Below are 26,870 nucleotides of genomic sequence, written 5' to 3'. Positions count from 1 at the left end.
CTCAGGAGATGACAGCGTACCTGCACTAGTCAGCTCTCGCTAACCCTGTCTCTCTTTCTCCGTCTTAGCGCTCGTCATTCGTGTCCTTCTGCTGGGGCGAGCTTGATACTGTTGTGTCGTAGTTTTTAGGCAATAGTGGCTGTTGTTCGCGTGACGATCAGGATTTATGGAGAAAGACGACGACTCGCCAAGTTCCCATGCAGCCACAGACGGCGTAGCAATTCTTACCGCCAACCCTTCGAGCAACGGAACCGGCCTGAGTTGGAAATCGTGTCTGTGTAATTGTGCCACGATACGGATGAAACACACAGGCTCACATGTGACGAGATGAAGATAATCTCAACAGGCTGACGGAAATCCAACAGGCTCACGGGAACGCTGCAGTTATGGTCGGAGACGCGGAGTTATTTAGTCACTGGTAAATGTTGCATCGAGTGCTGTGGGCTCTAACACAATTGTAAAAATCATGAAAAAGCGAAAATAATGCAATGGTGGGGCTGAGTGGTGTTCTGTGGAGGAGACGTCGCTGTCTGAGTATTCAACGCCGGACCCTGTATTTCAAGTCTGTGATCATGCTCGATCATAAATTCCTGTATGGCTCCAGTGCCTTCTCAGCATTGTTGGCGGGTAAGCACCTGGATCGTGTCCAAGTACTGCGGCTCTGGTGGCTTGAGGGATGTACGGGTGCTCGCCGTGCACCCCTGCCGGCAATCTGCTAGTGAAGCTTGGTACCTACTGTGTCCGGGAGATTTTCATCCAGAAGCTGATCTTCCTAGGCTGGAGCTGCTGCTACTCCTGTGCTAGCCCTCAACCACTGGTGCTCCTACTCGGCTCCAGTGTGGGCCATTAACCACCCTGCCCGATTTCGCACTGTTGCTATTCCACACCGTCAGCATTTAACTCTGAGGTCAGACCTTGATCCCTCGCACCATATGCTATCTGTCTGTCTGCCTCTCTCTCACACACAGATGTGCACGCATAATCACAAACACGCATGCACACACACACGCATGCACACACAGTGACACAAACATACACATAGCCAACTTCTCTGTGTTTGGTGATCATATCTGTTTTCTGATGTGCAAGCTCACCTCTGATGCCGACTACTTCCTTACTTAGACCCGGTCTGCTATTAGACCAGTCTGCTCTCCCTTCACTCGCTTGTAAATCCTACTTGGAGCAGTAAGGTTGTGTCACTGCTCCTACTGATGTCATTGTTGTGAAAGCAATATCATCGCCATTGGTGGTAATTTTCCACTGTGCATGAATCATTAACAATCATCATCTATGTGTCACGGCCTAACCATCCTCGTAACTCCCCTCATCGTGACTAGTGCTGTACCGTTGAAACCTACTTTGCTTCAGTGTATATTCGCTCCAAAGCTCTTGTTTTGTTGCATAGTGATCTGACGCAGTGTGCTACAGCCTATCGGGTAATATGGATAAGATTAGTACAGGCGGCATCGCCTATCGAGTAACCAGGTACATGTATAAGGATACTAGTACATGTATACCGGCTTAACGATATCGGAACACAAATAGCACTGTGTGTGCAATATTCCTTTCTAAGCTCACGCTGTGCGGTGCAGATAGGTCATGTGTCGTTGCCAACTTGCCGCATGTGCATGTGCAGCAGGAAGGCACCACATGTCGACTACTACTTATACTGTACAGCATTGTGTGCTTACATGCATCTACGGCCTTGTGGATGCAATTGAGTCTCACATACATGTGCATGAAATATTGCGTGTAGTGCGGCATCAGTTAACATACAGTGGCTAAATATTTTTCTCGCAATAATGACCGTATTCACCACAAGTGTGTTTATGTCCAGAGCCAACTCAAGTCCTGTATTATTTATGACCATGACAACAAGACTTCCGGGCTGAAATTCTTCTATGACAGGCATGAACACTTGCCTTACAATTGTTCGTGATTGTACGAAGTACATATTCGCTGTTGCATCAATTTTGCACCATTTACATTGTAGTGCCACTAGTGGTATCACCTGCATGCGTATTGAGTCAAACAAGGTTACCTCTGTATAATTATGCTTATCGTGGCTATCAAGAGCTTCGATGCAATTCCCAGCTGACGAATGGTGTCCAGCTTGTGTTCAGCTCAGCTGGCACTCACAACTCATAATAATTGCGTTCTAGACGCCAGATGAGATGTTTTAGCTACAATGTAGACACAACGTCCGTGTTCAAGAAAGCCGTCACTTCATCTTCTGTCCATCCTCAATAGCACGCTCAAGCAAATACGTCTGAAACACAGTAGCGACAATCCGACAGCGGCGACACGCCGTCTTCTCCGAATGAGATTCTACCGTTCTAATTCAGATTCCCCAAAAATGTCGAAATAAATAATAGATTTCCACCAAGCTCGCTAGAATCTTGCGAACCGTGAACATGCAGGCATTTCAAGTGTTCGAGCGTGCGTAGATTCTGCTCAGCGGCTCAAGAACATTCGCCAAGCGAAAAAAAGTCGATGAGAAAGACGTAATGGTGGACGAAATTACGAAAATCGGAAGAAGGTATTCGACCCAGTTCGACTATCCTGGACTGGATTGGCAACGTCCAACAATCGGATTCGTATTCTATGGGGTCTCATGAGCTCGTGTGCCAAAGGGCGTTTAGTTGGAGCTTCAGTGCATCACCTTCGCCGAAAGAGGCCCTTTCTGAGATTTGGCCGATGGACTACAAGCCACCAGCCTGACCATGCCATGCGCCAGGTCTGGGGGCTGTACATAATCATTAGCCTGTACTGACTGTAGCCTAGGACTAAAGAGTCGTCGCCTTTTACCATGTTTACGAATACGACTCCTTGGCCTGACCTGTGACCACTGCTACTACTAGTGCTAGCTGAGTGCTAATCATTATTATGTTCATGTACATGACTGTACAGTCAGTCATACCGTGATACAGTATGAAAACCACAAAATCTGAGCTGCAAAACAAAAAGAGCAGAACGCTAGTCCGGGCGGTAAAAAAAGGCTAGAAAACAGTCGTTACCTTTCCCTTTTGAATCCTCACTACTGACACTACAGTCCATTCATAAAAAAATGGGTCCTGGCTCTGGCGAGCTCCCGTATTTGGCGATTTTTCGTGATTTCATCGTACACAGTGCAGTGCTGCGAACTTTGAAATTTGAAAAAGGGTCCAAAAAGGGTGCCTGAACTGGGGTTCGAACCGCAGAATGCACTGTTGCAGGCGGGGTCAAACGGCCTGGATTTTGATGGTTTTTCCCAATTCAGTGCTTTTGGGGCAAAACCTGGCCGAAATCCTATTCTTGCTATGGCTTGCTTTTTGGACAAAAAAACTTCAGAAACATAATTGGAAGAGGATTCCATATGGGATTGCAGAAAAAAATTCTAAAAAAACTCAACGTTTGACCCATTTATGGCCAAAAGCTAGAAGTTCATTTTTTTCTGAATGGACTGTAGTGAACGATCTTCGAGCGAGATAGACGTAGTCTATTGATAGAATCGGTGTAGGTCTGAGTTTTTGTGGCAACCAGAAACATTAATTTTATCCAACCCTAGCCCACAAACTGTGTTGGTTTGTCGGGCTAGGGGTCGTGTCGTGTAAACTAGATAAGTGGACGGTAGAGTCTACTGCTCGGTGAGAGAGAACGGCTGCGTATTCCTAATCTGCTGACACACACGATTGAGAGTATCATGTACCCGATTAGCAGTTCCAAAAATCTGGCACAGGCCAGACTTCGCAATATGAGTAGTCGTTCTCCGACGTCTACCAGTGATCATGTCCCTGTTCATCATGCTGCGTCGGCTAGTGTCGACTACCCTGTCGCAGGTCCGCTCATGGCCACATCATCACCAACACAATCAAGTCTAAGGAGGTCGTCGCTACCCGATGCAGTTGTCAGGTTTGCAGAGATGCTGAAGAAACGCTACGTTGGTGCTAAGGTACTGTTGGGCAAGGGTATGTGCGCTAAACCGAACAGACGAGCGCTAGATAAGATGTTTGTGAATGACCTGGCATCACTGAATGAACAAACATTCTTCGGTTCGCAAAGCGATGTGCAGAAGTTGAGCCATGTCTTCTCGCGGGTTGCGGACAAAGTGCAGCACGTGCAACTGGCCAATATGTTTGACTTTGACGGGGAAGACATTGATGAAGACGAATCAGTTCGTGTATTGGCTGTTGCATGTGCTGGCGCTGGCAAAACGACCATCTTCGTGTTGAAAGGTCCGCTGGACTGGGCAAGAGGTTTAATGTGGCACGAGTTTGACATTGTGAGTGCGTTAGCATTGCGTGATGCAGGTGTTCGACATGCCAGAAATGTTGTTGATCTGTTACAGCTAGAGCGCTATGGAATTGTAGATGTGGAGGAGCAAAAAGAAATTGCTTCCTTTGTTCATGCCAATCTGAAACATGTGTGTGCGATTCTGGATGGGTTGGATGAAACTGTGCTTGGTGACTGCAGTGATTTTGTGCGTGGCATTATTCGTGGTGAGGAGTTGAAAGGCATTCGACTGCTTCTCACGTCACGCCATTCTGCAGAAGTGATGAAACTGTCTGTTTCATGTCCATTTGATAGGCGGGTTGAAGTACTGGGTTTCACCAAAGGCAATGTTCGCGAGTATGTGAACAATGCTCTCCCATGCACAGAGGCTAGCAGGCTACTAGAGAAGGTGGATGCTGATCCCAGACTCTCAGCTATTATGCAAACACCTTACTTCACACAGTCGACGTGTGATGTGTTTCGTAGTTGTGGCTCTGTACCTTCATCACTGTTTGGTATCTTCATGTCGTTGATACTGAGTATGATTCGACAGAACACTGAGAGTGCGTATCCAGACTGGGTGTCTGTGCCACGCTTGCTGCAGGAGCAAATTCTTGAGTTGGGTCATTTTGCTTTTGTATCGTTAATGAAAAAGAAAGTAGTGTTCAGTGATTCTGATCTAGATGCAGAGCAGGTTTCTAGAGAAAGTCGATCACTTGGTGTTCTTGTGGCTTGTGAGTCACTGTCATACCCGTCCATCACTCAATGGCAATTCAGCCATCTTTCAGTGCAAGAATGTCTTGCTTCTCTTTACATGGCATCCACTAATCCTGATGCCAGTGATGTAGAATATTTAGTGAGGCAAGTAGGAGCTCTGACGGGTCACTTGAGTACATTTTGGTGTCTTCTTGCTTCACAACTGACAGCGGTCAGCAGAGAGTCGTTGATTGCATCCATTCTCACACAGCGTATCCCTGATAAAGAGGATGTGAACAAGCTGACATCATGTTGCGATGTGACAAAGTTTCTTCGCTGCTCCGAAGATGATCTTCTTGAGGTGGTAGAGTTGCTATGTGGGCATCTTGATGAAGCAGCAGTGCAGAGTTTAGCAAGGTGTCTTCTTAAAGATCTACTGCCAGACAATGTGAGTGTGGCACAGGCCATTGAAGAAGTTCTTCCTCACTCTTTCTCGTCGTCTTTGTACGACGTAGTTCATGCTCTTTTGCAGCTGTGGCGTCGCAAAGTCCCCCGTGCCAGTATGAGAATACTGTGCACTGCCTTGAAGTCTATCAACCCGCATGCATCCAACTGTCTCCACCAGTATCTTGTATCGAAACGCACAGAAGACTCACAGGCTGCAGAACGTCTTTCTTCAGCTGCGACAGACAGCTCTGTGCATTCTGTCATGACTGTTCCACCAACGAAGTCGGCATCGTCAGCTGACCGGATACGTGAAAATTTAACTCCAGTTCGCCGACAATTGTTGTTACTGGCTTGCCGTGTGTATGCACAGCCCAGTGCAGACACAGACAACATGACTAGCTGTAGTCAGTCACCTTCACCTAGTCTAGAACTAGCCTTCGAACATTATGGCTTTGATTTTCGGAAAGTGGCTGTCTCGCCTGCTGACTGTCATCTTCTTTCGTCTGTACTGAGGAATCACAGTAGGTCTGTTAGTCTTGTGGATCTGCACAACTGTCAGATTACTGATGATGGTTTTGAGCAACTCACTACTGGTCTAACTCATTGTCATGGGCTGGCTCAGTTCTCTCTCCAAGATAATACACTGACTGACCGTTCTGTGGCATGTATCCATAGTGTTATCTGTGAAAACCACACAGCTCTTCTTCGACTTTCCTTAGAGGATTTGCAGCTGACATCATCTGGCTATGCTCAGCTGGTACCCGCAGTGATCACATGTCATGACCTGGAGTACCTGACCATAGGTAGTATGTCCTGTCAGGATATCAAAACTAATGTTCTCATAGCTATCACCGTGCTGGCTTACTGGAAGTCTCTTACAGGTCCCCAGTTTTACTTCCCGATCGGTGATGATGCTCTTGTTCTGCTTTCTGGACTGCTGACAGGACGGCCATTTCGTTACATGGCCTTCATGCATGCGATGCTCACGCCACACAGCACTTGGGTTGTCAAACACGTTCTTCGTGTGCACTCTCAGTACCTTGTACAGCTTAACTTGAGCGACAATGATCTTTCTGACATGTTTCTGTGCAGCATTGCACCATGTCTGAAGCGGTGTAAATCACTGGTGACACTGGTGCTCTCAGGAACAGGCCTTACATCACAGTCACTTCCGGTACTCGCTGGAATTGTGTCTTCTTGTCCTGATCTCCAAGTTGTTGGTCTGAAAAGGAATGACTTTCAAGCGGAGAATGACGAGGGCAGCTTGCAGTTTGCATCAGCTGTACATGAATGTCAAAACCTCGTGTACCTTTCAGTACCAAAGCGAGAGTTAGTGAATGATCAGCTATGGAGATTACTTGACTATGTTCATCGCGAGAGAGCAGGTCAACTATGGATTCATTGCGTATGACATTATTCGGCATAACCAACAGTGAAGATAACGTGTATATGCGCAGTGGAAGGAATGCTATGGCTTGTCAGACATGTAAACACTAGACACAGAGATGAACATTATTTCTATAATACACTGGTCATGTGATGTCATGTTGAACCACTGCTGGTGGTCATGTGATGTCATGTTGAACCACTGCTGGTGGTCATGTGATGTCATGTTGAACCACTGCTGGAATGGTTACTACTGTACATGGTACTGATCAGGGAAGTTGAGGAAGAGAGGGAGAGTGGGACAGGACGATATATAACACTGCAGTTGTGTCTGTTGGTGAAAACACTTGCCGCACACACATGCTGTGCGGAAGCCTGCTCGTTCAGTAGAGGTTGGTGGCTTGTCTGTCCGGGAGCCCCGATGGTGGTTCAGCACGTTCTATTCATAAGGTGAACATGTGATCATGTGATGAAATACTTTATTTTTATGAACACGGTCTCACCATTTCACATTTTTGTGGCAGTTGTCACATTTCTATTCCATCACTTGACTATGGTATTTTATGCCTGTGACATCACATGCCTATGATGTCATAATAACTATGTTGTCGCTTCATCATCCTCGGCGATTCCTCGCACTCAGGCCACGGCTATGTGGTAGCCTGACTATGACATCACCAGACGTCATTGTGACATGACTATGACATCATGTGTCAGAATTATTTTTAGTTTGAGTACCGTATATAATGAGATAATTATGTTCTGAGTTCAGTGAGTATCTTGGACATTGGAGCAGAAACTGGTGGTACGGATGTTACGCACTGACGTTGATCGGGCTCAGCATGCAGTCACCTAACTGGAGAGTGAAAAGAGGTTAGTTTGTTGTGTGTTGCATTACAGTTGCAGAGTTGTATATTTATGACTGGTTCACACTAGGCCGAATTTTTGGTCCGTGCTCCAACACCAGACACCCTTAGCAAACAACGGTAACGCTATTATTTACGGTACTCGTACCCTTATCACCCAAATAGCGTTTGAGCTGCAGCGTAAAAACGTTATGGGGTGTGATTTATCGTTGTGACCAACGGTACGTTTTGTGGCCAAATATTGCATAGTCCGTACGCATTTCACCTTGTATCGCGTATATGGTGACATAAATGGTTGTACCGCACGAAATAATAGCATTCTCGTGGCAACAACGTTCTAAAAATAGCGTGCATCTTGCTAAAGGTCGAACCCCAATCACGGTATTTTCCCCCTTACGGTAATACCGTTACAACATAACGTGTTTTGCTAAGGGTGTCTAATGACTCCGACATGAAACGGTCGACTGCGTCGGATGAGTCAGACTAGCTGTTCACACGCAACGGTGAGCAATTTTGCTTGTACTATAGTTGAAGGCCTGTCAGCTCACACACGTACACGTACACGTGATACACAGCCGAGCTAGACCCTTGCCTTGTAGACACCAGGCAGTGAAAAAAAATACACGTTTTGACACAAGCTACATGCAGTACATGAAGTACATGAAGTACATACAGTACATGGTCAGAGTTGTGAAAAAGCTGACACATCTACATCTGCATGTAGTAGAGATCCAGTGCAGCTAGTTCATCGTCTGTAACCAGGCTCTCTGTTGTCATGGTGAAAAGCCGTCAGTGATTGGTTGGAGGCCCGTTCGATCCACTACATGCAAGCACTATTGGCCAACTTTTGTTATCAGCCTAGCCGAAAGCGCACACAACAAGAAACTCGTCCCAGATATGTCGGAAACTTGTACGACAACATCGTCAGCACTAGAGTTTTTTTTCGCACCGATCTTTACAGATTTCTGTACAAGTCCATGGCAGCGGAAAATCGGGCTAGTGTGGACTAGGCATAAGTAATGATTTGCTGCACTGTGTTGGTCTTTGTATTGTGTATGGTGTTGCAGCTTGCACTGTGCTGCATTGTGCTGTGCTGCATTGTGCTGTCCCCGGGGGAAATTGCGATTCCGCAGCCGCGTTTTTTTCCGCGTTTTTTGCGATTTTTTTAAAGACCTCGTTTTCCGCGATTTTTCCGCGATTTTTGAACTTTTTGTTGCACAACACGTGCACATAGTGCACTGTTCGGTCACCAACGACGTCTCATCGTGGCGGCTTTTTACTCAAATATGACGAGTGCTTACACCAGAGACCTGTAACTTATTGGTTTCACTACATACTCACTGAAAATTGCCGCACATCAATATTATTCACCGCATATTTACCGCAAATTCACCGCAAATTATGCCATATAATGCCGCGTTTTTCCCCGCGTTTTTTTGCGATTTTTTCCCGCAATTTTCCCCGGGGACAGATTGTGCTGTACTGCACTGTGCTGCACTGTGCTGCATTGTGCTGTACTGCACTGTACTGCACTGTACTGCACTGTGCTGTACTGCACTGTGCTGTGCTGCGCTGTGCTGCACTGTACTGCATTGTGCTGTACTGCACTGTACTGCACTGTGCTGTACTGCACTGTGCTGTGCTGCGCTGTGCTGTGCTGCGCTGTGCTGTACTGCACTGTACTGCACTGTGCTGTACTGCACTGTGCTGTACTGCACTGTGCTGTGCTGCGCTGTGCTGTACTGCGCTGTTTCATGTTTCCTGGTATCATGTGTGTGCTGATTAGCACACCAAGACTCCGTTACTTGTTTCTCCTTGAATTAAGTCTGTGCGGTGTTTTCTGGTTTGTGTGTTGCAATACAGTTATTGTGATTTCATATGAATGGCTCTTGCAAGATATAATTTATTAAATTTTATTTTGTGTTTCTGTTACTCATTACCTGGTGTGTTCTCTTCTCTGTTTCTCTGTGTTTTATTTCAGTGAAAGATTTTCAGAGATCTCAGCGTACTGGCTGTTCTCTGTTATTCCTCCGCGGTCATGAAGCAAAGCTGAGTGGCATTCAGTAGCATTCGTCTGCCGGGGGAAATCACAGGATTGGAGGGCAAAGATGGTGGTAGTTGTGTGCCGAACGCTCTAATGCAAGTATATCTGCCAGAAGACTGGAGTGAAGTGAGTAAGTAGACTTTCTATTGTTAATAATCTGCTATTTGTTACTACTGATAACTGTACAATATTCACCACACATTATTGTTTGCCTTTTTTCACGACAAGACAGTAAGGGCCAGGTTCCACTGCGGCTCCGCTGCTCTGCTGCTCATCACCCGCGGCTTGATACGTCAACATTACCACAGTGACGGCGGCGCGAGCTGGCGCAACGATGCCGCGGCTCACCGCGACCTTTCGCTTTGATTCTTGATGAAAAACTGCGAAGTTCGGTCGCGGCTCGACCTGCTTCCCGTACTTTGCCTCGTTTTATACGCGAGGATTTTAAAAATCAAATTATATTTCGTTACGCAGGCCAGAACACGAGGTTTTTTGGATTTCACGCGCGCTGGCGCGCGCAGGCAGGTAAAACATCATTAAAAACCATGGATCACGACCGCGGTACCGCGAATGGCGAGTGTCAGTGGAACCGCGCTGCTCCGCTGCATGCAGCTAAGTCCCGCGGAGCAGCCAAGCCGCGGAGCCGCAGTGGAACCCGGCCCTAATGTGGATATTGATTAACCAGAGAGAAGTCAAATTTGAACAGTGAGTTTATGAAAAGTGGCCACAGTCCTTTGCGAACATTTTCCATTGTAAACTCTCTGGTTCTAAGAAATGTCGAAAATTTAGTGACGCGAATATCGGTGTGTTTGCAGAATTCTAATTTTACCATACTAACAAGTCAGAAATGTATTATGTGATTATAGCACTGTAGGGTGATACAATTTGTACCGGCTAGGATTTCACAACACACACCATACCGGTATATACCGTAGAATCCCACCAGAGCGCACCGTCTCTTCCATGCGCCCCTCCCTGTCTTTTTGTCAGGGAAGTGATTCATTGTGTCCTCGTATGACTCCATGATGCCGTACTGTACTGCAGACGAGTGCTCGACCCGGTCATTTTTCCTAGTAGTGATGGTGCTGTTGCTGGTGATGGCGATGGTCCCGCAACTGTTGCTACTGCTGCTGGTATTGCTGCTACTGTTGCTGCTGGTGATGGTGCTGCTATTTATGCAACTGCATGTTGCTGCTTTTTGTTTGTGTTTTTCTTGCTGAATTTTCCCGTTGCACTGCTACAGATATGTTTGTGTTATCGTATCAACAGCAGAGCGGTCGTCCTGTTATTTCTGTAGCTGTGTAGCAGATGGATGTGACTACTACAAGGTATGTCAAAGAGTATCATCAACTGTACTTATACATCTTCTTATAAAATGTATACGAGTGGGCAATCGCTGAAGTATTATTAAACCGTTGATATTGCTACAGGTGGTGCTATTTCTCTTCACTCCATTCTCTTTCTGTGCTGTGCTTTCTGTGCTACTGTTGCTGCTCCTCTGTGTGTGTGTGTGTGTGTGTGTGTGTGTGTGTGTGTGTGTGTGTGTGTGTGTGTGTGTGTGTGTGTGTGTGTGTTGGCCCTGCCAGTCACAAGTGTGTGGCTCCGTCCCCAGCCGCAGTGGAGTCGTGTTGTGGCGCGCACTGTGCGTCCCGCGGCTGCTGATTCCGTTCGGTCCAGGGCAGGAATATACACCGCTGCTCAGGTTATCCCCAGGCCATACGTCAGTCTCGGGGCAGCAGTCGTAGGTGACCTGTATCCTGACAACCTCTCGTTGGGTCCCGGACGCCGTGGGACGGCGTTCTCCTTTTCTCTCTCCGTTGCCACTCCGGGCCCACGTGACCCTTGTGGCAGTGGCTCGCTAGGACAGGACAGGACAGGTATGTGTGTTTTGTGTGTAAGTGCTGCTGCTGTTGCTGCTGCTGTTGCTGTTGTTGCTGCTATTTCTGCCTCCTACCTCTACTGCTGCTGCAGCTGCTGCTGTTTCCGTGGCTGCTGTTGATGTTGCTTCAGGCAGTCACTTCTTTTTCTGTATGTGTGTGTGTGTGTGTGTGTGTTTTTGTGTGTGTATTAATGTGCTGTCATAGTGTCTATTGCGGATAGCGTTGCCAGTGTCTATACTGTTACTGCTGCTTCCTCCATGGTCAGCTGTGCTGAACAGTGATCCGTTACGTGTGAGCGAGTACTCAGATGATGGGCAGAAATCTGGATGGCAGAGCTGCATCTTAGTAAGGTACATGTTGTGTCTAAGGATTTCTTTTTGTCAGTTACTTTCCCTTGCCCGTCTCCTGTTTCCATATATGGGTGGGTTTAAACTAGTATAGCACGGATCTGGTTTGAAAATAATCCCCAGTCACATGACCACACTGTGGTAGTTTTGGTGAGAACTTGAAGACGACTGGCCATGTATTGTCATTTCTGAATGTGACGTTTACTGCTGGTGATACTGCAACTGCAAGTGTGTCTATACTGGTGATAGTGGTACTGCAGCTATTGATGTGCTGGAAACTAATGTAGCTGCTATGCTGGCAAGACCTGTACTGTTGCTGTGCTGGCAGGACCTATACTGTAGCTGTCCTGGCAAGACCTGTACTGTTGCTGTACTGTGTCTGTTCTGTTGCTTTCGCTAATGTTTTGTTTGCTGCTGCTGTTACTGTTTCAGGGGTATTTTCCGCAGTGGCGGCGTGGTTGCTTTTATTGCAGCGAGTTTTTCTTCTAAGGTCTCCATATGCAAAGTAATCTGTTGGCTGATGGACGGATGCCGGGATGGTTCAGAAATGAAAGGTACATTTTTTTATTAACTAGTACCCCTGAACTGTTATCACCCCCAACCCCTGCCCCGCTCCCTCCCCCCCCCCCCCCCATCACACGGCACCCATATTCACATGGAATAGAATTGTATAATGGGAGAATTGTGCATGGAATAATAGTTTGACTTCAACTTCTCCTCGTTACAAACAACTCTCATACTCCTACCTGTTTTGTCTATACATTAGAAAGTGAGTTATCTAAGTTTTAACCACTGCATATCTAGATCACCACTCTTGTCTACAGTGTACGTAAGCCTCTATGGGTATATTTGCATGTCCAGCTATACACAGGGTTGAAAGAGACATTTTGTTTGCACTTTAGGTACGCCTTCATTCCTTCTCTTTCCTGTCATTCTCTCCAAACTCTACTTCTCGTGACAGCAAGGAATGGTGGCTCTGCTTGTTCAAACTGTTGTGTCTGTCTCTCTGCTGCTGCTGCTGCTGCTGCTGCTGCTGCTGCTGATCTTGACACTGTTATTGCTGCTATTGCTGGTGATGGCTGTGCTGGTCATGCTGCTTCTGCTGCGGATGCTATTGCTGCTGCTGCTGCGGATGCTATTGCTGCTGCTGCTGTTGCTGTTGTTGTTTCTGCTGCTTGCCTGTTTATCCCTCTGTTGCAGTTGCAGTTGCTGGTAGAGTTGCTGCGAGTGTGATGCTGCTGTGATAGAGATCATGACTCATGGTGTTGTCAGTAGCTGTACTATTCCTCTGCTTCATCTCTGGTCCTGGGTAACAGGAATCAGATGTATGCTGATCAGTGAGGTTTCTGATGACGTACACATACCTGGATGATATTGCTGCAATGCAGAAAGGTACAGATTGTAGAAAATGTCATCTTATTGTTAACTACATTATCTTGCCCCTCCCTTCTTCCCCTATTTGGATGTGTTCAAACAAATAATCAAAACCGGTAGAATTGGATAATTGTCCTGGGGAAATGACTGCACATTGTTTTTATCTGCAACTATTGCTACTGTTGCTCCTGTTGCTGTTGCTGTTAATATTGCTGCTGTTTCTGGTCCTGCTGCTGCTGCTGTTTCTGGTCCTGCTGCTGCTGCTGCTGTTGCTGCTGCTGTTGCTGTTAATATTGCTGCTGTTTCTGGTGCTGCTGCTGCAGCTGCTGCTGTTGCTGCTGTTATTGTTGTTGCTGTTGCTGCTGTTGCTGCTGTTGCTGCTGCTGTTGCTGCTGCTGTTGTTGCTGCTGTTGCTGCTACTGCTGCTGTTGTTGCTGGTGCTGCTGCTACTGCTACTGCTGCTGTTGTTGCTGCTGTTGCTGCTATTGCTGTTGCTACCGTTACTGTTGTTTTTGCTGTTGTTGCTGCTGTTGCTGCTATTGCTGCTGTTGGTATTGCTGCTATGTCTGCTATTGCTGTTGCTACCGTTGCTGCTGTGGTCGCTGTGTCTGCTGTTGCTACCACTGCTGTTGCTGCTTCTTCTGTTTCTACCAATGCTGTTGTTTCTGCTGCTGCTGCTGTCGCTGTTGTTGCTATTGCTGCTGTTTCTGCTGTTTACATTGCTGCTGTTGGTGCTTCTTCTGTTGCTACCACTGCTGTTGTTTCTGCTGCTACTGCTGCTGCCGCTGTTGTTGTTATTGTTCTGCTGTTTCTGCTGTTTGCATTGCTGCTGTTGGTGCTGCTGTTGTTGCTGCTTTTGCTGCTGCTGCTACTTTTGGGGCTGCTGTTGCTGGTGCTTGATCTGTTGTTGTTGCTGTTGTTGCTGCTGTTATTTTCGCTCCTCCTGTTTCTACTGTTGGTGCTGTTAGTCTTGCTGTTGTTGCAGCTATTTGAGTTCTTTATTCTCACGATGGTACCATCGTCAAAATGCAATTGTTGCTGATGTGGTTGCTGCTATTACTCTCGTTGCAGCTGTTGTTGCTGTTGTTGGTGATTCAGAGGAGGTGATTTCTCGGTGGCATTCAGTAGCATTCGTCTGCCGGGGAAAATCACAGGATTGGAGGGCAAAGATGGTGGTAGTTGTGTGCCGAACGCTCTAATGCAAGTATATCTGCCAGAAGACTGTAGTGAAGTGAGTAAGTAGACTTTCTATTGTTAATAATCTGCTATTTGTTACTACTGGTAACTGTACAATATTCACCACACATTATTGTTTGCTATTTTCACGACAAGAGCGTAAGGGCCAGGTTCCACTGCCGCTCTGCTGCTCCGCTGCTCATCATCCGCGTCTTGAAACGTCATCATTACCATAGTGACCGCGGCTCGAGCTGGAGCAGCGAGGCCACGGCTCACAGCGACCTTTTGCTACGATTTTTGATCAAAAACTAAGAGCCGCAGTCGCGGCTCGACCTGTTGCCCGTTACTTTGCACTGTTTTGTACGCAAGAATTTTAAAATTCTAATTTTATTTCATTGCTGGCCAGAACACGAGGTTTTTTTGATTTCGCGGTACCGCAAATGACGAGTGTGAGTGGAACCGCGCTGCTCCGCTGCATGCAGCCAAGTGCCGCGGAGCAGCCGAGCCGCAGTGGAACCCGGCCCTAATGTGAATATTGATTAACCAGAGCGAAGTCAAATTTGAACAGTGAGTTTATGAAAGTGGCCACAGTCCTTTGCGAACATTATCCACTGTAAACTCCCTGGTTCTAAGAAATGGCGAAAATTAGTGATGCGAATATCGGTGTGTTTGCAGAATTCTAATTTTACCATATTAACAAGTCAGAAATGTATTATGTGATTATAGTACTGTAGGGTCATGAAATTTGTACCGGCTAGGATTTCACAACACACACCATACCGGTATATACCGTAAAATCCCACCAGAGCGCCCCCTCTCTTCCATGCGCACCTTCCGGACTTTTTGTCAGGGATGTGATTGATTGTATCCTCGTATGACTTCATGATGCCGTACTGTCCTGCAGACGAGTGCTCGACCCGGTCATTTTTCCTACTAGAGATGGTGCTGTTGCTGGTGATGGTGATGGTCCCGCAACTGTTGCTACTGCTGTGTGGTATTGCTGCTACTGTTACTGCTGGTGGTGCTGCTTGTGCTGTTGTTACTGCTGCTGGTGATGCTATTTATGCAACTGAATGTTGCTGCTTTTTGTTTTTTGTTTTTTTCTTGCTGAATTTTCCCGTTGCACTGCTACAGATATGTTTGTGTTATCGTATCAACAGCAGAGCGGTCGTCCTGTTATTTCTGTAGCTGTGTAGCAGATGGATGTGACTACTACAAGGTATGTCAAATAGTATCATCAACTGTACTTATACATCTTCTTATAAAATGTATACGAGTGGGCAATCTCTGAAGTATTATTAAACCGTTGATATTGCTACTGGTGGTGCTATTTCTTCTGACTCCATTGTCTTTCTGTGCTGTGCTTTCTGTGCTACTGTTGCTGCTCCTGTGTGTGTGTGTGTGTGTGTGTGTGTGTGTGTGTGTGTGTGTGTGTGTGCGTGTGCGTGTGCGTGTGCGTGTGCGTGTGCGTGTGTGTGTGTGCATGTGTGTGTTGGCCTTGCCCATCACAAGTGTGTGGCTCAGTCCCCAACCGCAGTGGAGGCGTGTTGTGGCGCGCACTGTGCATCCTGCGGCCGCTGCTTCCGTTCGGTCCAGGGCAGGAATAGACACCGCTGCTCAGGTTCTCCCCCGGCCATACGTCAGTCTCTTGGTAACAGTCCTAGGTGACCTGAATCCTGGCGACCTCTCGTTGTGTCCTGGACGCCGTGTGACAGCGTTCTCCTCTTCTCTCTCCGTTGCTACTCCAGGCCCACGAGACCCTTGTGGCAGTGGCTCGATAGAACAAGACAGGACAGGTGTGTATGTGTTTGTGTGTAACTCTTGCTGCTGCTGTTGCTGTCGCTGTTTTTGCTGCTGCTGTTGTTGTTGCTGCTTCTGCTTCTGCTGTTGTTCCTCTCGCTGTTGTTGCTGCTGCTGCTGCTGTTGCTGCTGCTGTTGCTGCTGCTATTTCTGCCTCCTACCTCTACTGCTACTGCTGCTGTTTCTGCTGTTTCTGTGGCTGCTGGTGATGTTGCTGCAGCAGTCACGTCTCCTTCTGTATGTGTGTGTGTGCGTGTGAAAAAAATGAAAAATAGGGATTCACTGGCCAGAACAAGTCGCTTCAAACAGCTGTGTGGTGGATACCAGGCTAAAAATAATGGCGGTAAATTCATCAGCCTTGCAAGCTGTTGAATGGTGTAATCCCAGCACAAGTTGCTATGTCTAACATAGCTGTTCGCTATCATCGCTTCCGCAATGGGCATGTCTGAGGTCTGAGTTGTGTGTGTGTGTGTGTGTGTGTGTGTGTGTGTGTGTGTGTTTGTGTTCATGTGTTCATGTGCTGTCATAGTGTCTATCGCAGATAGCGTTGCCAGTGTCTATATTGTGCCAGTTGCCAGTGTCTATACTGTTACTGCTGCTTCCTCCATGGTCAGCTGTGCTGAACAGTGATCCATTACGTGTGAGCCAGTACTCAGATGATGGGCAGAAATCTGGATGGCAGAGCTGCATCTTAGTAAGGTACAGGTTGTGTCTAAGGATTTCTTTTTGTCAGTTACTTTCCCTTGCCCGTCTCCTGTTTCCATATATGGGTGGGTTTAAACTAGTATAGCACGGATCTGGTTTGAAAATAATCCCCGGTCACATGACCACACTGTGGTAGTTTTGGTGAGAACTTGAAGACGGCTGGCCATGTACTGTCATTTCTGAATGTGACGTTTACTGCTGGTGATACTGCTGGTGCAAGTGTTTCTATACTGGTGATAGTGCTACTGCAGCTATTGCTGTGCTGCCAACTAATGTAGCTGCTGTTCTGGCAAGACTTCTACTGTTGCTATGCTGGCAAGACCTGTACTGTTGCTGTGCTGGCAAGACCTGTACTGTTGCTGCTGCTGGCAAGACTTCTACTGTTGCTGTACTGGCAAGACCTGTACTGTTGCTGTGCTCGCAAGACCTGTACTGTTGCTGTGCTGGCAAGACCTGTACTGTTGCTGTGCTGGCAAGACCTGTACTGTTGCTGTGCTGTTGCTGTCCCTAATGTTGTTGGTGCTTCTGCTGTTGCTGTCTCAGGGGGATTATCCGCAGTGGCGGCATTGTTGCTCATATTGCAGCGGGTTGTTCTGCCAAGGTCTCCTAATGCAAAGTGATCTGTTGGCTGATGGACGGATGCCGGGATGGTTCAGTATTGAAAGGTAATTTTTATTTATTAACTAGCACCCCTGTACTGTTAGCACCCACAACCCCCCCCCCCCCCCCATCACACAGAACCCATATTCATATGGAATGGCATTGTATAATGGGAGAATTGTGCAGAGAATAATTGTTTCACTTCAACTTCTCCTCGTTACATGCCCAGCTGTACACAGGGTTGGAAGGGACTTTTTGTTTGCACTTTACATACTCATTCATTAATTCCTTCTCTTCCATTTCCATGGCATTCTCTCCTAACTCTCCTTCCCATGACACCAAGGAATGGTGGCTCTGCTTATTCAAACTGTTGTGTCTGTCTCTCTGTTGCTGCTGCTGCTGCTGCTGCTGATCTTGACACTGCTGCTGCTGATCTATTGCTGGAGATACTGTTGTTTGCCTGTTTATGCCTCTGCTTCTGTTGAAGTTGCAGTTGCAGTTGCTGGTAGAGTTGCTGAGAGTGTGATGCTGCTGTGATAGAGATCATGACTCATGGTGTTGTCAGTAGCTGTACTATTCCTCTGCTTCATCTCTGGTCCTGGGTAACAGGAATCAGATGTATGCAGATCAGTGAGGTTTCTGATGACGTACACATACCTGGATGATATTGCTGCAATGCAGAAAGGTACAGCTTGTAGAAAAATATAATCTTATTGTTAACTACATTATCTTGCCCCTATCTTCTTTCCCTATTTAGATGTGTTCAAACTAATAATCAAAACAGGTAGAATTGGATAATTGTCCTGGGGAAATGACTGCACATTGTTTTTATCTTCACCTGCTGCTACTGTTGCTGCTGCTGCTACTGTTGTTGCTTCTGCTGCTGCTGTTACTACTGCTGCTGTTGTTGCTGCTGCTATTGCTGTTGCTGTTGTTGTTGCTGTTTCTGTTGCTGTTGTCGCTGTTGCTGCTGCTTTTGCTGTTGCTGTTGTTGCTGCTGTTGCTGCTGTTGGTGCTATTAGTCTTGCGGCCGTCGTTGGAGCTACTGCTACTGCTGCTGGTATTTTCTTTGCTGTTGCTGCTGTTATTTTCTTTACTGCTGTTGTTTCTACTGTTGATGCTATTAGTCTTGCTGTTGTTGCAGCTATTTGAACTCTTCATTCTCACGATGGTACCATCGTCAAAAAGCAATTTTTGCTGCTGTGGTTGCTGCAATTCTTCTCCTTGCAGCTATTGTTGATGTTGTTGGTGATTCAGAGGAGGTGATTTCTCGGTGGCATTCCGTAGCATTCGTCTGCCGGGGAAAATCACAGGATTGGAGGGCAAAGATGGTGGTAGTTGTGTGCCGAACGCTCTAATGCAAGTATATCTGCCAGAAGACTGTAGTGAAGTGAGTAAGTAGACTTTCTATTGTTAATAATCTGCTATTTGTTACTACTGGTAACTGTACAATATTCACCACACATTATTGTTTGCTATTTTCAAGACAAGAGACTAAGGGCCAGGTTACACTGCGGCTCCGCTGCTCATCATCCGCGGGTTGAAACGTCATCATTACCATAGTGACCGCGGCTCGAGCTGGAGCAGCGAGGCCACGGCTCACAGCGACCTTTTGCTACGATTCTTGATCAAAAACTGAGAGCCGCAGTCGCGGCTCGACCTGTTTCCCGTTACTTTGCACTGTTTTGTGCGCAAGAATTTTAGAATTCTAATTTTGTTTCATTGCTGGCCAGAACACGAGGTTTTTTTGATTTCGCGGTACCGCGAATGACGAGTGCCAGTGGAACCGCGCTGCTCCGCTGCATGCAGCCAAGTGCCGCGGAGCCGCAGTGGAACCCGGCCCTAATGTGAATATTGATTAACCAGAGAGAAGTCAAATTTGAACAGTGAGTTTATGAAAGTGGCCACAGTCCTTTGCGAACATTATCCACTGTAAACTCCCTGGTTCTAGGAAATGGCGAAAATTTATTGACGCGAATATCGGTGTGTTTGCAGAATTCTAATTTTACCATACTAACAAGTCAGACATGCATTATGTGATTATAGTAGTGTAGGGTCATGAAATTTGTACCGGCTAGGATTTCACAACACACACCATACCGGTATATACCGTAAAATTCCGCCAGAGCGCCCCGTCTTTTCCATGCGCCCATCCCGGACTTTTTGTCAGGGAAGTGATTGATTGTATCCTCGTATGACTCCATGATGCCGTACTGTACTGCAGACGAGTGCTTGACCCGGTCATTTTTCCTACTAGTGATGGTGCTGTTGCTGGTGATGGCGATGATCCCGCAACTGTTGCTGGTATTGCTGCTACTGCTGCTGGTATTGCTGCTACTGTTGCTGCTACTGTTGCTGCTGGTATTGCTGCTACTGTTGCTGGTGGTGATGGTGCTGGTGATGGTCCCGCAACTGTTGCTACTGCTGCTACTGTTGCTGCTGATGATGGTGCTTGTCCGGTTGTTACTGCTGCTGGTGCTGCTATTTATGCAACTGAATGTTGCTGCTTTTTGTTTTGTTTTTTTTCTTGCTGAATTTTCCCGTTGCACTGCTACAGATATGCTTGTGTTATCGAATCAACAGCAGAGCGGTCGTGCTGTTATTTCTGTAGCTGTGTAGCAGATGGATGTGACTACTACAAGGTATGTCAAAGAGTATCATCAACTGTACTTATACAGCTTCTTATAAAATGTATACGAGTGGGCAATCTCTGAAGTATTATTAAACCATTGACATTGCTACCGGTGGTGCTATTTCTCCTGACTCCATTGTCTTTCTGTGCTGTGCTTTCTGTGCTACTGTTGCTGCTCGTGTGTGTGTGTGTGTGTGTGTGTGTGTGTGTGTGTGTGTATGTGTGTGTGTGTGTGTGTGTTGGCCTTGCCCGTCACAAGTGTGTGGCTTAGTCCCCAGCCGCAGTGGAGGCGTGTTGTGGCGTGCACTGTGCGTCCTGCGCCCGCTGCTTCCATTCGGTCCAGGGCAGGAATAGACACCGCTGCTCAGGTTCTCCCCCGGCCATACGTCAGTCTTGGGGTAACAGTCCTAGGTGACCTGAATCCTGGCGACCTCTCGTTGTGTCCTGGACACCGTGGGACGGCGTTCTCCTCTTCTCTCTCCGTTGCTACTCCAGGCCCACGTGACCCTCGTGGCAGTGGCTCGATAGGAAAGGACAGGTGTGTGTGTGTGTTTGTGTGTTACTCTTGCTGCTGCTGTTGCTATTGCTGTTGCTGCTGTACTTCTCGCTGTTGTTGCTGCTGCTGCTGCTGCTCCTGTTGCTGTTGTAGCTGCTATTTCTGCCTCCTACCTCTACTGCTACTGCTGCTTTTTCTGTTGTTTCTGTGGCTGTTGATGTTGTTTAAGGCAGTCACTTCTTTTTTATGTATGTGTGCGTGTGTGTGTGTGTTTGTGTGTGTATTCATGTGCTGTCATCGTGTCTATTGCGGATAGCGTTGCCAGGGTCTCTACTGTTACTGCTGCTTCCGCCATGGTCAGCTGTGTTGAACAGTGATCCGTGACGTGTGTGTCAGCGAGTACTCAGATGATGGGCAGAAATCTGGATGGCAGAGCTGCATCTTAGTAAGGTACAGGTTGTGTCTAAGGATTTCTTTTTGTCAGCTACTTTCCCTTGCCCGTCTCCTGTTTCCATATATGGGTGGGTTTAAACTAGTATAGCACGGATCTGGTTTGAAAATAATCCCCGGTCACATGACCACACTGTGGTAGTTTTGGTGAGAACTTGAAGACGGCTGGGCATGTACTGTCATTTCTGAATATGACGTTTACTGCTGGTGATACTGCCACTGCAAGTGTTTCTATACTGGTGGTAGTGCTACTGCAGCTATTGATGTGCTGCCAACTAATGTAGCTGCTGTGCTGGCAAGACCTGTACTGTTGCTGTCCTGGCAAGACCTCTACTGTTGCTGTCCTGGCAAGACCTATACTGTTTTTGTACTGGTAGGACCTATACTGTTTCTGTGCTGGCAAGACCACTACGGTAGCTGCTGCTGCTGTTGCTGAGCGGCTGCATTCGCTAATGCTGTTGCTGCTGCTGTTACTGTTTCAGGGGGATTATCCGCAGTCGCTGCGTGGTTGCTCTTATTGCAGCGGGTTGTTCTGCCATGGTCTCCATATGCAAAGTGATCTGTTGGCTGATGGACGGATGCCGGGATGGTTCAGTATTGAAAGGTACAGTTTTTTAAATTAACTATCACCCCTGCACTGTTAGCACCCCCCCCCCCCCCCCCCCCCATCACACAGCACCCATATTCACATGGACTAGCATTGTATAATGGGAGAATTGTGCATGGAATAATTGTTTGACTTCAACTTCTCCTCGTTACAAACAACTCTCATACTCCTACCTGTGTTGTCTATACATTACAAAGTGAGTTATCTAAGTTTTAACCACTGCATATCTAGATCACCACTCTTGTCTGCAGTGTACGTAAGCCTCTATGGGTATATTTGCATGTCCAGCTATACACAGGGTTGAAAGAGACATTTTGTTTGCACTTTAGGTACGCCTTCATTCCTTCTCCTCCATGTCATTCTCTCCAAACTCTCCTTCTTGTGATAGCTAGGAATGGTGGCTATGCTTGTCCAAACTGTTGTGTCTGTCTCTTTGTTGCTGCTGCTGATCTTGACACTGCTACTGTTGCTATTGCTGGTGTTGGCTGTGCTGGTTGTAGACATCTATTCAGTCACTCACAAGACAGCCATTGTGCTAAACAGATCTTCTTTAGTTCTCTATCAGAAGTGCGCCATGTCATCTCTCTCGTGCTATACATAAAGCGGTACAAGCACGTGCATGCCTGCACGTGCGTACATAGTACTACATACAACTGCATGTACGATATCTACATTACCCCCCTTCCCTCAAAAAGAAAAAAAAAGAAGAAGGAGAAAAAAGGAAAACAAAAACAAAACAAAAACACATGCATCCGTATCCTGCAGCTTGCAGAGGAATGTACGTACATGTGTTGGAGTAAAAGAGAGACGGGAAGTGTTGCAACTATTAGAAATAATCTGACTCAAAACTTGAGGCAAAAACACCATGAGTTTGAGTTACAATGCAAACTCGACCAATAAGGGGAAAAAAATAAAGAAAAATCTAAATATTCACAAGGTAGTTAGAAGATTCTAAACAACGCCAATCTGGTAGCGATTGAAGCCACTCATTTGGTAATGCATGACTCGACGACTCAGATGTCAGCTTCACGTGCTTTCTCTGTAAGCTTGATCTGACGGCCAGCTCTGGTCTGTACGCCCTCGCGGAATACACTTGGACGAGATGTTGGCGGTGACAGTGACATACAGGCCGGTGTTGCAGGTGATGCTGTCGTCTCCGGTGAAGCTGCAGGAGACAACGGCAATGTGAGCGCAGTTACCGGAGCTTCGGGCCTGGATGTTGCGCTGCTCGCTGACGGAAGGCTTGTTGGGTCGGACACTGGCAGTGCTGGAGCACACACTGGCTCTGGCACATGCTCCCTCTCTGACTGTGCCAGAGGTTCACTCATGGGTGCTTTCTCCGCTGCTGCTGCTGCTGCTGGTGCTACAAACTCGGTAACATGCTGACGGTTCCGGAGCAGTATGCGTGACCCATCAGTGACCCCAACCTGACGACCATACTGCTCTACTACCTTCCATTCTTTTCGAGGGTCGCTGTACCCATCATGGAGCACTACCCGCGTACCTGATGGCAAATGGGGTAACTTGCGGACACCTCGGCGCGAGTCATGACCTTCAACCATTGCTGCTTTCGCCTTGATCTGCTCAAATGGGTTGACGATCTGTGGGGTGATGGATGCTGGAACCCGTGTCCGAATGACTCTGCTGAACAACGCTTCGCTCGGCGATGTACCTAGCATCCGGTGCCGCGAATTGCGAATGTCGAACAAGACTTGAGTGATGCGGCGGTGTAGCGGTAGATGAGGTCTCAGGCTGGCAACTCGTTCTTTCACCAGACGATGTAGTCGCTCCACCATACCGTTAGAGCGGGCATACCGGGGGCTAGACTTGCAATGCTCAACACCCAACTGAGCGAGAAACTTGGACATCTCAGTGGATGCAAACTGTGGGCCCCAATCCGAGACGAGTGTTGAAGGCAGACCAAACCGTGCGAACAACTCCATCAGCTTGTCGATCACACCCGTTGTCGTAGTATTGGACAGTGGTAGAAGCTCTGGCCAGCGGGAACCATAATCAATAGCAGACAGGAACGTGGCTCCCTCAATGGTAACAAGGTCAATGGCCAGTTTCTGCCAGACACCTTCTATCTCTGTAGGGAGGAGCTGTTGCGCTGGATTGGAGCGTTTACGCCAGCATTCAGAGCATTTCTCTGCAAACAGATTGGCATCCTTCATGAGACCTGGCCACCAAACCCGTTCGCGAAGGGTATCCCGGAATGCATCGATGCCTGGATGACCTTCATGTGCTAGTCGCAGCACCGCTGGGCGGAGCTCTTCTGGAATGACGTAGCGATTGTCTAGCATGACAATCCCTTCAATGACTGTCAGCTGATGGCGTAGCAGGAAGTAAGGCTCTTCCGTTTGGATGCACCCTGACCAAACTGATGTGCCCACTCTTTGTCGGACGCTGCTCAGTGTCGGATCAGAGTCCGTGGCCTGGCGAATATCCTTGGAACGAACCGGACAAGCCTCGAGAATGAGACTAACGAATTCCGCCATTGAACGTGCCTCTGCAGGTGAAGCTGTGCGATCAGGTAGAGGAGCTCGAGAGAGAGTGTCAGCACAAACCATCTGCTGGCCAGGGACGAACACCAAGCTGTAGCGATAGGGCATCAATGCGACCAGCCATCTCTGAAGCCTCGGTGGCACTTCGTCGAACGGCTTCTGGACGATAGAAATAAGCGGCTTGTGATCCGTAAACACTTGCACTTCTCGGCCTAGTACATACTGCCGAAAGCGAGTCAGGCCGAATACCACTCCCAGCATCTCTCGTTCCAGCTGAGAATAGCGTGACTCAACATCTGATAGAGAGCGACTGGCACATGTCACTGGTACCCAACAGCCACTGGTATTCTTCTGCCACAGGACTGCTCCCAAACCGTCTGGCGATGCATCACAGCTGATAGCAGTAGGGACGTCCAATGCTGGTTGAAAGAATGCCAACGCTTGCAAAGCTGACGCTATACCAGCCTTTGCTGAGGCGAATGCCTGCAGGACTTCATCATCCACACTGAAGGGATCACGCTTTGCTAGCCTGCGCAGAGAAGCCGTGATCTGGGCCAAGTTCGGAATGAACTTTCCAAGGTACGTAGCCATCCCCAGGAACCGTCGCACATCAGAGATAGATTTCGGAGGGGCCAGCTCCTGGATGGCTTGTAACTTGTCATCATCTGGGGACAAGCCGGTCGCACTTAGCCAATGTCCCAGATACTTCACACGGTCCTGGTTCAGTCGGCACTTGGTCCAGTTGAGTTGGAGGTTAGCTGCTCGCAGTCGCTGCTTGACTGCTTCTAGCCGTGCATCGTGTTCTGCTTGATTGGAGCCAAACACTAGGATGTCGTCGATGTAGACGATGACTCCTGGCAGGCCTTCCAGAATGTCGGACACCACTCGCTGGAAAATCTCAGGCGCACATGCAATACCGAAAGGTAAACGCTTGAAACGGAACAGGCCACAGTGCGATGAGAAAGTCGTTAGAGGCCTTGCTTCTTCTGACAAGAGTAGCTGATGGAATCCAGATTCCGCATCCAGAACTGAGAAGACCCCTGCGCCATCAAGCTGAGCTGTGATCTCGTCAACGGTTGGAAGAACGTTGCGCTCACGTGTAACTCTCTTATTCAGTTCTCTGTAGTCCACGCATAGTCGCAATGCTCCATTCGGTTTGCGGACTGGAACAAGTGGTGACACCCACGGCGTGGCTTCCTTGACGGGTTCAATGATATCCAACTTGGTCAGCCGTTTCAGCTCGGTCTCGATGTCAGCCCGGATACTGAAAGCTGGGCGTCGTGGTGGCTGGGCTAGAGGCTTTGAACCGTCTTCCAGAGAGATTTCGATGGGTGACACGTTCACCACGTTTGCTTGTGACAGGAGGTTCAGCTCCTTGATGACATCCTGTCCGAAGAGAACGGAGTGCTGACTGGCTGCTACCACGAAACAACTGCACTTCACGTTCTTGCCACCATGTGAAATGTGGACGTCAGCCATGCCCAAAGTCTCTACGACACCGCCATTGTACGCTTTCAGCAAGCGGTCACTCTTGCGCGTGGGCTTGATCACATCATCAGTGAGGATCGTCCGAGTTGCACCTGTGTCTAACAGTCCAGTGCACAGCTCACCATTGACTTTGAGTGTAGTCTGGAATGTCTTGTCGCCTGCGAGTGCCGAGCTACTGACGGCGAAAGCGGAGTCGTACATGCGACTTGCATGCTCATACTCATCAGGCTCATCCTCTACTGGCCGGGCTCTTTCTTCGTGTCTTTCCACTTTGTTTGACATGCAGACCGCTGCAAAATGCCCTCGCTTGCCACACTTGTTGCAGGTGACGTTGGCCGCAGGACAGTTACGCATGCCTGGTTTGTGACTACGTCCGCAGTATTTGCACTTCTTTCCCTCTGATCCAGAACCAGCTGCAGAGACAGCTTGCACACGCTGGATGGGCACGGGGAACACAGGCGGTGCGTCACTAGCTCTGGTACTATCGTACAGTTTACTGTCAGTAATCGACGCTTCCAACGCCACTGACTTGGTGACGGCGTCGTTCAGGGTCAGCTTCGACTGTTTCAGCAGCTCCTTTCGAAGCTCAACAGAACGCAGGCCCACGATCAGCTGGTCTCGAATTTGGCAGTTGACAATGGTATCCACAGAAGTGGAGCTGAATTCGCAAACATCTGCCTTTTCTCTCAGCCGCCCAACGAACGAAGTCACCGACTCGCCCTCCATTTGGCGGAGTTGGCGGAATTTGTGACGTTCAGACGTGACATTTGTTGACGGTCGAAAGTGTGCCAACAATGCGTCCGTCAAGGCTTGGTACTCATCTCCAGGTGAGCCATCTTGTGTCTGCTCCACCGTGACAACCAGACCTTTCACAATGCGCCTCACTGCTAATCCAGCCAGATTCAAGAACAAGCGTTTCTTGTCAGCTGCTGCCGTCACTTCACTGATTGAAAGGAAATCATTTATGTCCTCGAGCCAGAGTTCAAAATCAGCACCGACGTTGCTCGCAGCATAGTCAGGAATAAATTCCTTGGGCGTCCTGCCCTTAGTCATTTTCGTTCACTGCGCCAATGTAGACATCTATTCAGTCACTCACAAGACAGCCATTGTGCTAAACAGAT

At 47.9% G+C, this 26,870-nt stretch overlaps 2 protein-coding genes and 1 pseudogene across 2 annotated transcripts in view; 1 reads left to right on the top strand and 2 right to left on the bottom strand.

Annotated features, from left to right (window-relative positions):
• LOC135821880 (uncharacterized protein DDB_G0283357-like) overlaps positions 1-18,733 on the bottom strand; it is a 46,598-nt pseudogene extending 27,865 nt beyond the window's left edge.
• Positions 3,458-26,870, top strand: part of LOC135821390 (uncharacterized) — a 34,965-nt gene continuing 11,552 nt past the window's right edge. Inside the window, exons 1-12 of the mRNA XM_065334464.1 lie at positions 3,458-7,653; positions 9,628-9,820; positions 10,934-11,018; positions 11,277-11,567; positions 11,775-11,920; positions 12,350-12,471; positions 18,066-18,257; positions 18,803-18,966; positions 20,130-20,214; positions 20,464-20,742; positions 21,017-21,150; positions 21,633-21,754. Coding sequence (XP_065190536.1) covers positions 3,683-6,805 — 3,123 coding nt within the window. The 5' untranslated portion in view covers positions 3,458-3,682 and the 3' untranslated portion in view covers positions 6,806-7,653; positions 9,628-9,820; positions 10,934-11,018; ... (7 more) ...; positions 21,017-21,150; positions 21,633-21,754. The remainder of the gene's footprint in view (positions 7,654-9,627; positions 9,821-10,933; positions 11,019-11,276; positions 11,568-11,774; positions 11,921-12,349; positions 12,472-18,065; positions 18,258-18,802; positions 18,967-20,129; positions 20,215-20,463; positions 20,743-21,016; positions 21,151-21,632; positions 21,755-26,870) is intronic.
• LOC135821879 (uncharacterized protein K02A2.6-like) lies at positions 22,771-26,802 on the bottom strand. The gene has a single exon (XM_065334880.1). The coding sequence runs from the start codon at positions 26,800-26,802 to the stop codon at positions 22,771-22,773; it is 4,032 nt and encodes a 1,343-aa protein (XP_065190952.1).

This window comes from Sycon ciliatum, chromosome 7 (assembly GCF_964019385.1).
Source record: "Sycon ciliatum chromosome 7, ocSycCili1.1, whole genome shotgun sequence".
Classification (NCBI taxonomy): domain Eukaryota; kingdom Metazoa; phylum Porifera; class Calcarea; order Leucosolenida; family Sycettidae; genus Sycon; species Sycon ciliatum.
Note: the sequence above shows the minus strand (reverse complement) of the source record. Positions and strands in the feature narration are given on the sequence as shown.